The 17,259-nt window shown below is 41.6% G+C and overlaps 1 protein-coding gene across 5 annotated transcripts in view; it reads right to left on the bottom strand.

Annotated features, from left to right (window-relative positions):
• Nucleotides 1-2,246: 2,246 nt before the first annotated feature.
• Nucleotides 2,247-17,259, bottom strand: part of CCN4 (cellular communication network factor 4) — a 33,986-nt gene continuing 18,973 nt past the window's right edge. For 2 of the 5 annotated variants that reach the window (XM_064397736.1, XM_064397727.1), the window contains exons 2-6: nt 9,720-9,799; nt 9,520-9,578; nt 5,600-5,857; nt 3,449-3,642; nt 2,247-2,617 (exon numbers count right to left, since the gene is read on the bottom strand). In XM_064397736.1, coding sequence (XP_064253806.1) covers nt 2,318-2,617; nt 3,449-3,642; nt 5,600-5,857; nt 9,520-9,578; nt 9,720-9,799 — 891 coding nt within the window. In that variant the 3' untranslated portion in view covers nt 2,247-2,317. Of the gene's footprint in view, nt 2,618-3,448; nt 3,643-5,599; nt 5,858-9,519; nt 9,800-16,697; nt 17,189-17,259 lie in introns of those variants that run through there. The other 3 variants (XM_064397710.1, XM_064397745.1, XM_064397719.1) reach the window with 2 other exon arrangements.

Below are 17,259 nucleotides of genomic sequence, written 5' to 3'. Positions count from 1 at the left end.
TCATCAGAGAAACAAAGAGGGGCTTTGCACCTGCATACGAAAATGTGGGCAAGGATCACCCTTCCTTTCTGCCATGAGAGATTTCATGGACGTTTCAAAAAAGAAATAAAGCTTTAAATTCAAGAAAGACCTAGGTATATAAAGAATGTATGGGCCAAATCCTTGTATACATATTAGGATACTATTGGTGTTAACAGCTTTTGAAGATATACAGCATTTTTCCTAATTGTTTTTATATAAGCATGGTATTATTTTCAGGCCATTCACAAGAACTTTTAATTCATCATCACCAGAAAAATTTATGTCTCCAGAAACTAATCAAGCTTCTGCTGGATTATCAAGATGAAGACAGAAACTTTGTCAGCTGAAGGTAAAGCGAAATAACTGCATCACCACAAGTTCAGCCCTGTACTGGTCAGATCTCCAGATCATGTGTCACTCAGCAGTTCTACTGTGCCACCAGGGATTTTTGAAGTGGGTACTACAGTTCTCTTGTTCATGCAGAAACACAATTCTGCTCTCCCAACTGAAGTAACAGCAAACGTGCCATAGGACATGGCTGCTGTACTAAAAATTTATTGGAGAAAAAACTGGCTACAACATCCTTCAGTGATGATAAATTTCTTACCTGGAAAGGTAATGACAGGGTTGTTTTTTTTTTCTTTAGGTGGTATTTGCATGTGAAACCACTTCTGTAGAAAATGTTTACATTGGTGTTTACTCTAAGCATTAGCTCAGCTGGAATGAATGCGCCAGAAACTATGCCAAGGATTGCCTCTCCTTCTGCATCCACATATTCTCAGAGCTGATGTGAAGCCTAACACCTGTTATCTCATTTAATACATCTCCTTTCCTCCACCCCAGTCATGCAAAACAAAGATTTGTGTTACTGGCAAGGTGGCAGTGGGAAGAGGCACCTGTGTGCTGGTAACACTGTGGGGAGCAGGAGATGGTGGTGGTCCACAAGCACAGGGGACACAATTTCTATTTCCATCAGAATAAATGGATGCAAGAGGTCTTGTCCTTCATTTCTTATCTGGCTCTGTACATTTCATCTGCAGAGATATCCTAGGAGCAATACATCACCTATGTGGATACTGAAAACATGAGCTCTGGGGTGGCTGTTTTGGATTCAGTCAGGCTATTCAAACTCAGAGAATGCAGAGAACTATGAAAATGTTCTTGGCACAAGATATTTCAAGAGTTTGAGGTGAGTCCAAGGCGAGCAGGACACAGAAGTTCTTGGACCCAGCCTATTGCAATGAGTGACAGAAACATCACACAGAGATTTCAGGAGAAACATTCTTCCCCCTAGGCTTTTCCCATGAAATTCACCATGCAGTAGAATCTGACTCCGAATAACAGAGGGGTGATTCTAGGACTGATCTCAGTGTGACAGATGTTAGACTTAGCTGCAAGACCATCAAATCCTGGTGTCTAATGTTGAATATAAAACATATATGTCAGTTTTTCAGCTTAGATAATACCATTCAATGACAAAGAAATGACAATAAGGATGTCTGAATTTCATGTCTAAGCTAATGACAGCCATACTTTTGCTGTCATACTAGTGTACTGTTCTTTCCTATGGGCAATTAAACTGCTGGCTTAGTAAATGACAGTGCCAACAGAACTGTCATTTAAGTCCCAGCATCAGTGCATAAAGGAATTTCTGGCTGCTGTTAATGGATGAAGATCTATTAGAGTTTAAAATCTTGTTTGTTCAAGGCCTCTTCAAAAACAGTGTGACAAAACAGAGATTTAACATTGATGCCTTAGGTTTTTGCTTTCATATATTACAGATTCTGTACTGCATTAGTTTATAACTCTGAACTTCATGTAAAGTACTAGCAAGTTATCTTCACAGCTCAGACAAAACAATCCTTTTACAGCCCAAGAACCAAGGACACCACTGCAGCTTCAGGCCCAAAAAGTATAAACAACATCAAACTGAGGAGAGCAAACTTAGAGAATGGGACTTCATAACCTGAAGCTGTAATTGGACAATTAACCCAATATGTAAATGGACCCAAAACTTATGAAAGTGTGAAAACTCATGACCAGTCATCCCATTTTGGGTGTAGCCTTGGCTGGGCTCTTGTACTGCTCAGGGTGTATCCTTTGAAGGCCTTTTTAATAAATATCTACTTTATTCCTTTAACACTCTCTAACCTCTCTTCTAGATAGCTTCTCAAGCCATCAACATCCTAACTCAGTAAAAAAACAAATTGCACATTGGCAATGGATGAAGATTCTCCTTTTATTTTAAAACCTCTGTAAAATCAGAGCAAAGGGTCAATTCCAGCATTCAGCCAATTTAATTAGCGATTTCAGAGTAATCATAGTAATGAGCCAAGTCAGCAAAGATGTCATTGGGGTTCCTGCAGTTCAGGTTGCAAAAACAAGCATTGATCCACATAATTTTCCAGGAAAACTCAGTTCCATCTGGGCACTGAAACCTCACTTCAATAGTCTTGGACTTGTAGGGTGTGCAGCACCTGTTGTCTGTGCAGACGCCGCAGTATTTGGGCCTGTATGGACTTTTGCTCACACATCCAGAGATGGTGTAGTTCATGGGTTCATTCGCCCTGTAGACAGCCAAGCACTTCTTCCCAGGCTAAATCAGAGAAGAAAATAAAAACAAAGAGGTTAATATTCAGTGCTGATACGTGTAGGACATAAAACCCACCTTGCTCTTTACGACTACCTGGAAGGAAGCTGAGGCAAGGAAGGGGACTCAGCCTCTTCTACCAGGTAAACAGTGTTAGGACAAAGAGAAATGGCCTCAAATTGTGCCATGAGGGCTTCAGGCTGGATATCAGGAAAAATTTCTTCACTGAAAGACTGATAAAGCATTTGAAAAAGCTGCCCAGGGAAGTGATGGAGTCACCATCTCTGAAAGTATTCAAAAAACAAATAAACGTGGCACTTTGCAGTGTGGTTTATCAAGCATGGTGGTATTCAGTCAAAGGCTGGGCTTACTGATCTTGGACATCCTTTCCAACTTCTGTTATTCTACTCTGTGATTCCTATGTTTAAAGGGATTTGTAGATTAGGAAGACTTTTACAGCCCTGACCTAGGTGGTGTGAAAGATTTACATGTTTAGACACAGGAACCCAAAAGCTGCACGTAGGATACTTGCACAATAGAGTTCATAGCCATGACCAGGCATGCAGCACTGCTTTTCTGCCAGCTGAGTACAGGGCTGTCCAAGCCAGCATCAAGCACAGCAGGCTTGCCTTGGCTTTCTTTACAAGGACCTTTTGGCTGGAGCTGAAACTCTCAGGGAAAGGTTTTCATACCAACACAGGCAGGACATATTTTGGAACTCTGTGCAGCACAGTAAGTCCATGTACAAGTGCAGCCTCATGAGGCCTGAATGCTGCCAAACAAAGGCTGGCTCAGTGTCCATGCAGCTCGAGGGGTGCACAAAGAAGCAGTCCCCACCTTGATGTGCTGGGTTATATCCACCTCACAGGGCCTCATGTTGCACAGGCGGCTTTCCTTCAGGAGCCGGCACTGGTCGTTGTCATTGGAAATCCTGGTGGAGATGCCCAGCCCACAGGTCTTTGAGCAGGGACTCCAGGGTGAGGTGTGCACAATGCAGTTCTTCTGCCAGGCTTCATCCTCTCCCTCGTATGCTGCGGACACAGATTAACCCCACATTATTCAGCCTGGGCAGCTTTACATATTAAACACCCTCTCCCCAGCTCATTGCACATTCAGGCCACTAACCCAAATAACTAAACCACAGCGAAGTGGCTCAGCATTCCTGTGAACTCCCTCATCCCACCCCCTTTGTGCTGACCTACTTGTGTCAGACTCTCCATCGCTGCGAGCTCGGGGCCAGGGCTCATTCCTTTATTCCCCTTCACAGCCTCACACAAGGAGGTCCTTGTTTGGGACCCCCAGGTGCTGCCACAATATAAACAATTACAGAAGCCTGAGCCAGCGGGTGGAGAAAGGGGATGAGATCTGATCTCACCATGAAGGTTTATTTCTGAGCCCATTCTATTGGTTCCCCATAGCAGAAAGTGGTCAACAGTCTCTGCTGGATGGCAGAGGGCTTGGGAAGCAGCCACAGCCTTTCACTGGGAGGAAGAACAGCTTCAATAGCTCTCAGAGAGCTCAGCAGCCATTTCAAGAAAGGGTGGGCTCTGTTTTGAAAGCAGCCAACAACCCCAGTTATGGTTCTGTCCCAGCCTCAGCCAAAGTCCCCACTGCTTTACAGCTCACAGGACAGTCACAGGCAAAACTCTGATAGAAACTGCTGTGTTGAGCTTCCTTGCTGTTATATTTACTATTATATTAATTATTATATTAAATGTAATAAATCCTACTCTGATTTCTATAAGACTTCTCCTTTCAGGAGAAAAGTCAGGAAAGCAAATCTATGTTTTGCCCATTTTGAGACACAGGCCATAGGGACATAAGGCCAGTTTCAGTAGTAGATATTCTGAATTTGGACCCACCCCATATTTCAGAGCTCTCAGGGACAGAGAAGCGAGGGCTAAACCCTGGTGGTTTTAACTCACAAATGAAGACCAATGCTTTTTTTTTGTGCAACAAAAGACTAAGGTTTGGGAAGGTCTTCCCACCAAGGAGTCAAAATCTTTGTTTACAACAATCCTATCTCTCCTTGAGCTTTTGTGAGATGGTCTAAAACAGGAGCTAATGTGGCTAATGTCACTACAGTGTGTCACAGGTAATTTTGACAATAAATTTAAGACATATGGCAAGTTGAATCCATCTTAAGCATTTGGGACCATGTTTGAGGCAACTGATACCAGATCTGTGCAGTGGGTTATGTGATCATTACTATAAATGTGAGTGTGAGGACAGAATGTTTAATGATGGCATCAGTTCAGAACTGATGAAGTTGTAATACCATGAAAATTGCTTAGCCCAACTCACAGTGAAATTTCCACACAACAACTGCCATCAAGGTGTTGTGTAAGTTTGAGACTCCTAAGTCCTATGCTAATATACAGGGGCTTTAAAATTGCACTACAATAGCAATATAACCTGGACGGGAAGCCTTGGTCCCAAATTAAACTGAGTCAATTCTCTTTCCAGAGGGCTCAGACTGAGGGGGAAAAAAATTAAAATGAAGAATTAAAAAGGACTTTTGAAATCTTCAGAGTTCCAGCAGACATGCCCTTCAAAGGGGGCTTTGGAACACAGAATTCCAGAATGGTTGTACAAGAATGTTTGATGAATATCATATTCACGGAATCGTGAAATGGTTTGTGCTGGAAAGGACCTTAAAGATCATCTCAGTGAACTCCCCTGCCATGGCCAGGGGTAGCACCCAACTAGAGCAATAGATAAATTAGGTTGTTTAGGGCCCCATCCAGCAGGGCCTTGAACACCACCAGGGATGGGGCATCCAAATCCATATTGCTACTAACGAGTTCCACTGGTGTTTGCCTGTCCTGTCCTTCAGAACGTGCTGTGTGGGAGGCTCTGTCTCCCTCACAAAGGTTAGACACCTGCCAGGTCTGGCATTACAAACTGGTACTTTGCTTGTAGACTCTGCCAGATGGAAAGGAGAGATCTGCCTTGGCAAAGGAGAGATCTGCCTCATTCCCACCGTACCTGCAGAGGAGATGTGGCGCGGAGATGTCTTCCTGATTTTCCTGGAGTCATCACAAACCCACTGCTCGCAGCACTTCCCTGCCATCTTAATCAGTTTTGGGTTTGGGCACCAGACAAGTGGAGGACGTGAGTTTGTGCACATGGGCACACAGCCCACAGCCCCATTAATGCACGTGCAGTTGTATTTGCAGTTGGGCTGAAATGTCTCCCCGTTCTTGTACCTGACTCCATTGAGGACACATCCTACACCAACAATCTCTGAAAAGAAAGAAAAAGAGAGAAAAACACACAGAGCACCATTAAAAGAATGCTGGCACCACACAGCTCCGATGTGTTCCTTTACCAAGCTGATCCCTGGGCTGGCAGTGCTGTGGAGCCACGTGTTCAACCTGATGCTGCACCATGTGTAGTCACACCATCTAGGAAATTGTTTCCATTCTAAATCATAGCAAAAAAAGAGAACCTTTTAATGCTTCAATGAAAAAATAAGTTAGAAAATAAAACAAGTTTTATCCACAAATTTTTACTTTAAAAAACCAAAATAATTTCATAGCATGGTGGTAGGAATTACTCACAGGGGGAGAAATCAAAGTAATTAAAAACAATATTTAGTGCAATTTGAGGCTTTCAGAGACATATGAGAGGACTTCATGGAACTGCACATATGACATAGCTGTTTACAATACCTGTGTATATGTGAAGAAAAAGGGAAGGACAAACAAGGGTGCAAGTAAATGGCACTGAATTCCTATATTTCGGAAACTGGATTTTACCCAGTTTATCACAGAGCACTTTTCTTGGAAAATGAAGTATATGTTATAATGTCATGAAAATAAATATTTGATGTATGATTTTTTTATATAAAATCACTTTAAAAAGTCAATCTTTCTGATTGTTCAGTAGCAGGAATCACAGAGCAGCATTTTTGTTTTTGTTTATTTCAAATTATAGACAGTTATTTGGAAGCAGTGGCTCTCAATGGAAAATTCAAACTTTAGTCTCTTGTTTAGTCACATGGAGGCACTGCTCACGCACTGGTTGGGTTGCTTCTGTTTTGAGTCTGGCCAGAAATGAAGCTGCTTCAAGAAAACACAAATTGAAATGCTGGATTAAAAATCTGCAAAGGCTTCCTATTTTTAGAATGAGCTGAATGAAAACATCAAGCACAAATCCCATCTTCTGCACAAAAATGAGAGCTGTTGGAATTTCAAGCACAGATCTAGATATCCAGTTCACACTCAGCTCCAATTTTTAATGCTTAAGCCTTTATACTGAAAAGGAAATCGCTCAGTGCTGGAGCTGGGCCTGAGAATTCAGAGAGACTTCTAGGTGTGCACACAGATGATGACAGTTCAAAAAATGCTGTGTCTGCTGGTGTTTCCTCCTGGATTATGCTAATTTAGTGTCCTGCAGGTCTCATAAACCAAGAGGTTCACCATGATGAGAACATCCCCAAACACAGACAAAGGGGCTGTTGAATGCCTTCATGAAGAACTTGACTGAGTCTGCACAAAAATAAAGCAATTTGGAGGCATGTCCCTATTCCCAGTCCCACATGCACAACACCTGCCTCACCCCCTGGGCCTGTGCTCAGCACCTGCTGCCTCTGCTCTGCTGCAGGGAAAAGCCAACAACAAAAGGAGAGCTGCAGTGACTCCCAGCAGGTTCCTATTTGATGTCTGTGTGGTTAAATCCTGGGCCACACTTCAGCACGGCAGTCCAGATACAGCCTGAATTTCCCCGTTTGACCCTACTCTCTTTCCCAACACATATTCTTGACTCTTTCAGGGTCTTTAGTTTCCATAAATGATATTGTTTCTGTAGCCTTTCATGCCCTGGATTCTCTAGTTCTAGCCAAAAGCATCCATATGCAAAGCTAATTCCTCACAGCAGTTAGTCCCCAACACCCAGCACAGGATTCCCACTCCCAGGAGCTGTCAGTCACCAGGTCAGGACAGAAGCTGGAGGGCTCAGAGCAGGGTGATGCAGCCTCTGGGTACAAAAAGAACACATCAGCAGACCCTGTCCTGTACCTCTGCCTGAGTGCTGAAAACAAAGGAAAGGCCACAGGTTTCTCTGGCAGTCAGAGACAGTCTGCCTCACATCCTAACCATGGGAACACCTTCCTCTTGCTCCCTTCAGCTGTGTACACTGTAATGCACCATAAATGTCACATAACCATAAGTGTCACATGTTGCCATGATGGTAGGGAAGTGAAAGCACAGACTGGGAATCCCTCCAGAGCTCACTGGAGAAGCTGGGATCAGTCTTCCTTCAGCACAGTGCTGCTGCCACAGGCGCACCGAGCGCCTGTGATGTGTGGGAGGACTGCAAAGACCAAAAGATATCCAACTAAGAAAACAATCATTTAAATAAATAAACAAATGCAAAGCAACATGAGGGCCTTTAAAGAGGCCTAGGAAGCCTGATAGCTTTGAGACAACATCCAGCCTGTTTTCCTCTCCCAGCACAGGGCCAGCTGTAACGATGTCATTCTTGACAATGTTTGTCTAACCTGCTCTTGCAGACCTCTCATGAATGTTCTACACACACTTCAGACAATACATTTAAATGATCTCATATCCTCCTTTCTTAACCTTAATCTTTTCTAATCTTGAAAATCACTGTTTCAGCTTACAGCTCCTAGCACGTAACTTCTCTTGTTGTTATTTTGCCTGTATCCTTTGCATGCTTGCTTTCTTTTCTTTTTTATTTTTTTTTTTTATTTTGTGCCTGAGCCAGTGCAAAGCCAAGGTCATTTCTTACTAGACTTCCCACTCTTCTCCTGAGGAAGAGCAATGCTTAGTATCACTTCTGTATCACTTCTGTGAGAATCTGCCAGTTTATCCTGAACTTCTTAACTCTTCAAACCTGTCCCTTGTGTAACCTCTGCTCATATTCTAAGTTTATTGAAGCCCACACTTTGTGAGCTTTTTCCTCTTTTGTGATTAGTTATTCTATCAGTCCATCTCACACTCAGCTCTCCTCCAGATTTCCTTTCACCTTTACATTTTCTCTTAATTAATTTGTTTTTATGTTCCAGTCCAGAAGCCCCTTGATTTGAATGGCTTTTTTCCTGTTTAGGAACCTAAAGCCATGACTATATGTTCTAACAACTTACTAAAAGCAGCCTTTCTGATCAGCAATGTGTGTGGTTGTGCTGATGATACTTTCACTTTTAATCATTCCCAGAGTAATAATTTTCAATAATTTCTGATTTTATGAGAGGATCAGAGTCCCCTCATGTTCTGGAACTTAGAACAAGTGAATATACTCTTAATACACAAAACACCACCCAATTTCTTTTTGCGCTTTTTCTTGAAAAGCATTCCAGTGTCACAGAACCAAGAGTTTGCTGTCAGAGGCAGGAAGAAATCCTTCTGCCTCATAACAGCTAATGTGACTGTAACCATTGTAAAATTAAGGCTTAAGCCTCAATTTGTAGCTGACAAGCTCTGATAGGAGATAATTCATTCCTGACCATCTTGACAGGGTATTCTACAGTGCTATCCTTCTAAGGTATCTGCTATAGGGAATTAGCCAAAAGTGTCCCCTTAATGTCGTGGTTTTCATGTAGGGGCCTATATTGCCTATCCTTCCTTCATTCCCAACCTACTACAGCACCTCCTCCTGTTACAGGGACTACAGAATAATCTATTTACACATATGGAGGCTTTCAGATGCTGGTTGGTCTTTGCTTTTGGCTGCAGCCAAATCAAATGGCAGGAATTCAGATATCATTTCTCATCCAGACAACTGCCCTGAGAACAAAGACAGCTACAAGGGAATGGAAGATGATGCACAGAGGAGCTGATAAGTGTGAAGCCAGGTATCTAAAACGAGATAAATCTCAACCCCTGCTCAGCCTGACGGGAGCTGCCAGCGTATATCTAAGTCAAAAATATATGTACATCACTTACGTGCACATACTCCTATTTCGTACCTAGGTCTGTCTCCACTGTAGTCACAGTACAAGCCCCTGTGGAAGTCACAGGTGTCAGCCTCTGTGCAGCTCTCCCCTCGCTGCCTGGCACACGTCTTGCAGCAGTCACAGCCGTCCGTGACCAGGCTGACGCCGAGCGCGCACCGCGGAGGGGACTTGGGGCACTCGCAGGGCCACCTGCAGTACTGAGTCCGTGTGTAGGTCTCTGTCGTGGCTGGGACACTGCTGGTCATGGTGAGGGAGGTCTGGCCAGTGGCCTGCAAACAAAGAAACACAGCTTGCAGAGCGTTACAGAGAAACGGGGGCTGCAAACCCTGCGCTGCTTAGTGCTCAGTGAAAATCCCCTCTGGTCTCATGAGTAAAAAAAACTTCAAGAAACCAAGCCTGGAAGTCAATTCAAAACTTGATAATCAGATAAAAAACCTGGTTAAGGTTAATGAAGGTAGGAAAGGGATTTCATGTAACACAGTGATGCGATACCAGGTCACTGTTACTGAGCTCATGGAGTACTGGGATGCCATAGTTCATATCAAAACCCACAGAAGGTAGAAGCTCATTGGATTCTGAGCTCTCAAATCCCTAGACAACAAACTCTGGATGACATTTAACAGCATCAGCCATGCTTGTGGTGCAGGAAGGGTGTAAATCAGGCAAGTGACAAAGGAAAGATTTCATTTTTCTAAGAGGATCACTGCAAAGAAAACCTGTGTTGTACATGGGCATCAAGCAGGGAACAGTATCTCAGGCACAGAAACAAATAGAGTTATTCACATGGTGTCAACAGCAGAAGGAACATGGCACTACATGGGCACATGTGGTCTAGAAGCCCTTTCTAGTGCTGCAAAAAATAAATAGGTAACCCTAAAAACTTCAAAGAAGGAAAGTCAGACTCTAGAAATTGCTAAGGCAATTCCCTCCCTTGCTGCTTTCCCTGTACTGTACTTTATATCCCCAGTGTTTTTTCCTCTTTGCAGTTTGAGATGTCTCAAACAAAAGGCTTTCCAAAAACTCTCCATGAAGAAAATGCCTCACCCAAGAGTTTGTGGGAAAATACCCCACAGCTGGTGAGCTATCCATCAGGATATCTCTGCCAAGTGTATTTACTCTCTTTTACAGTTTCTTTGTTAACAAGCTCAGATTTTATTAAAGTACATTTCTAAGTCTGCTGCTGTATCTGAAGGTGTATTTAAACATCTTGGAAAGTTGTTATCCTATATTTAGAACATTAAATTGTGAACACATTGCTAATCACTGCCAAACAGACAATGTGTTTGCTCTGGGCATAATTCCCAATTCCATTAAGGCCCCCTTTACAAACAGTTGGCTCTAAAGTAGGCTTATAAACACCTTTAAACTCTTGTTTAAACTAAAACATACCAATATAATTTACTCCCACTTTAAGGCTCCTTGATGCTGTCAGAGTTGTTAAAAGAGGAACATTCAGATCGATGAAAAGCCCTGGCCTTTTAATCGTAGGATTTTTCATTCCACTCACAATCATTTGAATAGGTGCAATAATCTGCCACTTGAGAAGAGTGGCATAAAGAGTGGCACTCCTCGAGTGCCATAAACCTATTTACTTGGTTGCTGATCATTAAAAATAAAAGTGCTTAATAATCAGGTCCAGATACACAGACAAAAGTCACACAGCTATTTAAAGAGCTCATTACAGCCCAGCCCTGTAAGTAAATCCCTTCACCATCTCTTGTTTCTATTGTCAACATGAGCAAGCAGCTTCTCCCTGTGCAGATAGGAACGTGTCTGTGAGCCAACACACGTAGCAAAGAGGAGCCCTTGTGCTCCTGTGGGTTTACTTAATATGTGAAGGGCTGAGGCTGAATTCTTGTAAAGCACAGAATAGCTGGGAGACTTTTGGTGGCTTGTGAAAAACAGGAGTTTAGAGTGAATTATTCAACAGCCCTTCCACTAGGTCTGACACCTGAGCTGGCCAGGGAAGCCTTTTCAGTGCCCTTACAGTGAGGCACTGTCGTGGACCTTGGATGTGCTGGCTGAATTGTGCAGAGGTGTGGCTGAGTCCATTGGATGGAGAGTGCACATGAGCATCCTCAGATAATCAGTGTGGACAGGCATCAAAGTACCATCACTGCTGGGTTTTACAAACAGGGAAGGCATGGACTGATGGGGTTCATGGCATCATGTCCTAGGCTCCATCACCACCTAAGCAAAACCCAGCCTTTGGAAACTGTTGTCCATTGTAGCCTTTAAAAGTGCACAACCTGTACAGCCTTGCAGGCTCTCCTTCTCTCCCCTCCTAAGTCCCTCAGACCTTCACTGTAAGAAAAAACATTCTGTAGATTTATAGAAATATTGGTTTTCCCATTTCCATGGTCAGCTGTCATCACTGGAATACCTAAGTCTCTTTGGAAAAGTCATTCAGCCCTACTACTTCAATGTCCCAGAACATTTTAGAAAATAGACCCTTCAATTTTAATGAGTATGTTGGTTAAATCATCATGACTAATGATGTCACAAGTGCTATCAACAGGAAATCACACTGTAAGAACCCTCCCCAATGCCCATCCTTCATTAGAAAAAAACACCAAACAAACAAAAAAATCCACCCATGTAATTAAGATTTCAGGATCATCTATTTAGGGTCAGTATAATGCAGAGAAGGACAATGATTTGTAAGAAATCTGCAATAAGATTTCAGATTAAGAAAGAGATAAGAGCAAAGAGAAAATGAACACCAAAAGTCACAGTAGTGGGGATTTGACAAGCTTATTTTAAAATATCAGAAAGATGAAAGAATATGCCTGTTAGGAAATTAATTTTCTGAAGTACTGGTAATTAACCTGTTTAATTTATTTATTCTTTAATCTTGGAGTCTGCAGATTTGTTATCTTGGATTCCAAGGAGAAAATATTCCACCAAAATTAATCATGAGTTCTAATTTTTCTGCTTCTGGAGAAACAAGCCTATCCTCATTAAAACAAGACGAAGCCTTTCTCACCCTGCTATGCCTGATAATTCTCTATTAAAGTCACTCCTGATTTATGCTTGGCAAGCTCCAAAATTACTTTCTTTTTGCATCTGCAGAGCAGATTGCTAGCAACAATTCCCAGCTAATTTCTGTCTTCACATTCAAGAGAAAAGAAGGAGGAAAAAAAAATTACCCACTATCTGCCATAGCCACAAACTCAGTATTTTTAATACTCAGGAGTTTTAAGATATAAAAGTTTCAAGATATAAAATGGATAGCAGCATTTTAACAGCACATTCTTCCTACTGGCAACATATATTTTCAATCTGTTGAAAAATACTGCAATTGTAAGCATGTTTTAGTTTTGAAAACTGGAAGAACCAAGCTATGGTGGTGAAACCAGTGTATATAACCCAAACTGCAAGCCAGGCAGACTTATTGCAGCACTTTTACATAATACATGAGAAGCCTCTAACTTTGATTTAAAGCAGCAAAGCATCACAATAAACCCCTTTGCTTCCAGCTTTTACACACGTTTAAAAATATATTCATGTGTATTGATTTTACTGTTTCAGTGCTGCAAGATCTTATTCTTAAAACCTTTTTCTTTCAAGTATTTTTCTAGCCAGCTGGGTGAAGGCAGGGAGAAGCTATCCCTGTTCTTCCCTTCCCTTCCCTTGATGGGAAATGTTCAGACAGGATGGTGACTTCTAAATTGGTTTCCTTTGGCTGCCAAGAGAGCTGGAGAAGTGGTTCCATAGCAGCAAAAACATTAGTACTTTATCAGCTTCCACTGTTTTCTCCTTGGTGGTAATTTAGTCTCAAAGGACAACTTTTTATTTCAGTCAGAGCTGCCCAAGCTGTGTTTTGCAGGATGCACGTTGTTGGGTGAACTACATTTAATTTCTCACAGTAGAACACATTAAAGAAGTAGTTTTAACCTACATTTCTGATACTGCCTTTCTGAGCAAATGCCAGATGTTGTTGATGGAGGGATATGATGTGATCTGGATTATCCTGTTCTCTATCTCTGACATACTCACAAGTGAAAATGATTAGTGAGGAAATTTTATTAAAACATTCTCTCTACTACAAGGTCTGACAACATCATCCTGTCACTGTTTAGAAGTAAGTCCAGATTTGGAGTTTGACTGTTCTAAACAAGAACACTGAAGTTAAAAACGCAGATTTATGCAGACACTTTGGGATGCATCTCCTAGGATAGGGCAGAGCACTTGTGCATAACACACATCTGCTTTCCCCTGGTTCCACCTACTGGCTGAACTATTGAGACAGCACAAGCAGAAATGCCTGTAGAGTCAATTCCAGTTCCAAGAACCACCCTAAGTATTCCATTATCCAAAATTATATTAAAGACATCCCAGGAGACTCATGAACATTCCCAAAGTTTCTAACACTAACCTGGTATAGCACATTCCCAGGGGAACACAGCATCTGGAGCTCAATAAATAAGTAAAAAAAATGAAAAGACAAAATGAAATATAAACAATCCATTAAATAAAGCCACGTACCTTTCCATCCCTCAGTTGTATTTCTGGGCAGGCATAGAGAATGTTTAGTTTCATTCCAGAACTGACAGAAGTTAAAAACTCATAATGCTTGTCAGAGAGATGGCAATGTAAAACAGGACCTGGCTTACATCACTGGGCTTAAATCAGGCCCTCAGGGTAGACATTTGTTCTTGATTTTGCTCAGCTGAAACTTTTGTGCTGAATATTTCTGAATATTTGCATTATTATTATACCCAAAACAGATGGGTTAACAGAGACCAGTTCTTACAGGGAGATCAGCAGTAATCACAGTACCATCAGGACTTCCTCACTGTTAAACTCTTGCAACAAATCCCTAAGTCCCCCTGAATGCTCATAAATTGTCACAAGCTAATGCTAGGGACAAGTAGCATCAGGACAGAGATATAAATCTGTTTCTGCAGGACACATAATTTAATGGTCAGAGGAAAATATGATTATGCAGGGCTGCTTCTCCATGCATGAGGGTCTAGATACCTCATTAAAATTGATCCCAGACATGAAATCTCCTGGACATATTGTGAAATAACAGACTCTGAGCTCAGAAAACATAAGACAGTTTTAAAGATGTCAGGTGCCAGCTGGATTTATTCTTGCTGTGCATGGTAGGTTGAGCAGAAAAGAACATTCTGCATGAAGCAAAACACCCAATAATAGCCTAAGAAAATAAAATATCCCCAGAGAGCCAATCATTATATGTCTGTGGATCCATGAATGATGAGCAATCAGCTTCCCATAACTTTATTTTGGGAAATGTATCTGTGGGAAGAATGTAGACAGATGTTTGGAATAGTCTTTTCTAACTCAGTTTAGACAATTACAGAGTAAAGATTACATACATTCATCTCTTTGCCAAAAAATTGCGTATACTGGCAAACTCAGTGTGACCACCCCTTTTCTTCATATTTTTCCATGAAGTATTCAGAGAGAAAAAAACTTCCCTTTTAGAAAGCAGCTTGATGTTTTATGACTGTTGCCCCAGTAGAAGCACTTATTAGAATAGGGTGACCTAAACATGTTTGGGCATCATTAACAAATTGACATTGCCACCACTGGCTCCACAAATAGAGATATTGAACAGCACAAATTCTCTGCTCTAAGAGCATTCTGTGCTCCAAGATCATTGTGCTGCAATGAGCTCATCCCATGAAAGAAACTTGAACTGGAGTTTGAAAAGTAACAGGGAACACTGGAGGAGCAATGAGAAAAGTCTCCAGAAGGTACAAGCAGACAGACTTCAGTTTTAGGAAAGGAAAAATGTGTGTGGACCATCCAAGATCACAGAGTTTGAAACCATCCTCAAACTACACAGTATAAGATGTGACTCTATCAGCCAAAAGCTGGGTAGCAAAACCAGCATCAGTTCCAGCAGCCAGGCAGGAGCAGACTGCTTTGGCAGAGGTTTTAATTCACAAGTGGCCTTGTTCTGCATTTGCTTATCTCCTTTTCAGTCATGGCTGTGAAATCAAAAGGAAGACACTTTTAATCTTCTTACCCTCTTGGGGACATTCTTCCATGCTGTGCATAAAAAGTAAAGAAAAATTTAAAAACTCCATTTATTTGTTTGTTTGGTTGTGGCGTCTTTCCCCATGGCAAGAATAGTCCAGATTTCATTTCATTATCTTGGTTTTCATGATTTTTTAAAATAAAAATATAAATCTGCATTTTCAAGTATCCTGAATTTTCTGTTTCTGTTCCAATGCAGAGAATTTTGACTTAAGACAACTTTTCATTTTTAAATTTCAATGTTATTTAAATTCTGTAATCTGAAACAATTTGCTTGACCTAATATCTGCTCCTCCCTGGAGTTGCTAATTAAAGTCATGCATGTTGCTAATGAAGTCATGCATCCCTATTTCCCTTAAATAGCAGTTTTCCCTCCATATCAAGTTTTCACAACTATTTCTCTCTAGCTCTGAATTTCTGAGTTGGTCATTTTTTTCCAACTATCAAAATTTCTTCCTCCTTGAAATCCATATTATGTGCTCTTGTTTTGCAATTGTTATGTTAATAAATTTATTTAGATGCAATATGGAAAAAAAAATCTGGTTTTGGTGAGATATCAATAGCAAAATTAATTTCCTGGACTACAGTCTTGAACCCTCACTTCAAATGGTTTTCTAAATTTGCAGTTTAGAGCATGGAAACCAAGATGGTCAGAGACCAAAGGGAGAAGGCACTGAGGGAGCTGGGCTGCTCTCAGTCCACACTTCCCAGTGGTAGCAGAGGTTGAAACAATGGGCAGAAGCCACAAAATGTATTTGGGAAGGTTCTGAACACAACTTATTTACCAAGAGAGCAATGCACACTAGAACAGGTCATCCAGGGAGGCTCTGGATTCTCCATCCTCACGTGTTGCACTCAGAGGGCAAGGACAGCAAGCATTCCTGGCAGCCTGTGCAGGCACATCTTGCCAAATCCATGTGTGAAAATGCCCCCAAACCCAAACAGGGCATCTTCCCCAGTTCAGTTCTGCATTGTGCCACCTACAGTCTGCTTCTGGCTCGTAAATGGAATAAAAACTGATCTATTTGTTTAATGGTGCATATAATGCAGATAAAATAACTCTATTTTTCAGGACCATCCCCTCTCCTATCATAAGCCCAGCCAAACAAAAGCTATTTGACAGATTATAATTTTATTTGATAACAGGAAACATACCATAAATCTGGTTTTGTAGCTGGAAGGAAAAAGAAGCTGCTGCTACTGCTACTTTAATGGGCCCTTTGGAACACATGGTACGCCTGGCTTCATCCAAAAAACATAGCTGCCATTTAATACAGTGTTATATCATTATATCAAAGCCACCTCAAGACTCTTAATGAAAGATGAGCAGTCTTTGCACTGCTACATCCCTGTGGTTAAGTAACAAAGAGATGGAGAATACAACCGGTCTGAATAAACAGCAGCATTTCCAGATAGAGTTCCATCACAAAAGGGTATTTTGTGCCAAGTGTGGCATATTTTGGTAACTGTGGTTCATAGTATGTTGTGAGATCTGATAGACAGAGAATGCAGCTGGAAGACAGAGGTCAGCAACATCCTTAGGGCCAATAGAAGAAGCCAGACTTCTGCATATTTGAGGGAGACCTGAAACTAGTCCGGAGTCTGAATGCAGAGCATTATAATCCAGCTTGAAGTGATATGTGTTATCTCACCCTTTGCCAGGCAAAATCATGGCAAAAGTCCCTTGTAGCATCTGAAGTGACCTGGTTCTGTGTGT

Source organism: Passer domesticus, chromosome 1 (assembly GCF_036417665.1).
Source record: "Passer domesticus isolate bPasDom1 chromosome 1, bPasDom1.hap1, whole genome shotgun sequence".
NCBI lineage: Eukaryota > Metazoa > Chordata > Aves > Passeriformes > Passeridae > Passer > Passer domesticus.
Note: the sequence above shows the minus strand (reverse complement) of the source record. Positions and strands in the feature narration are given on the sequence as shown.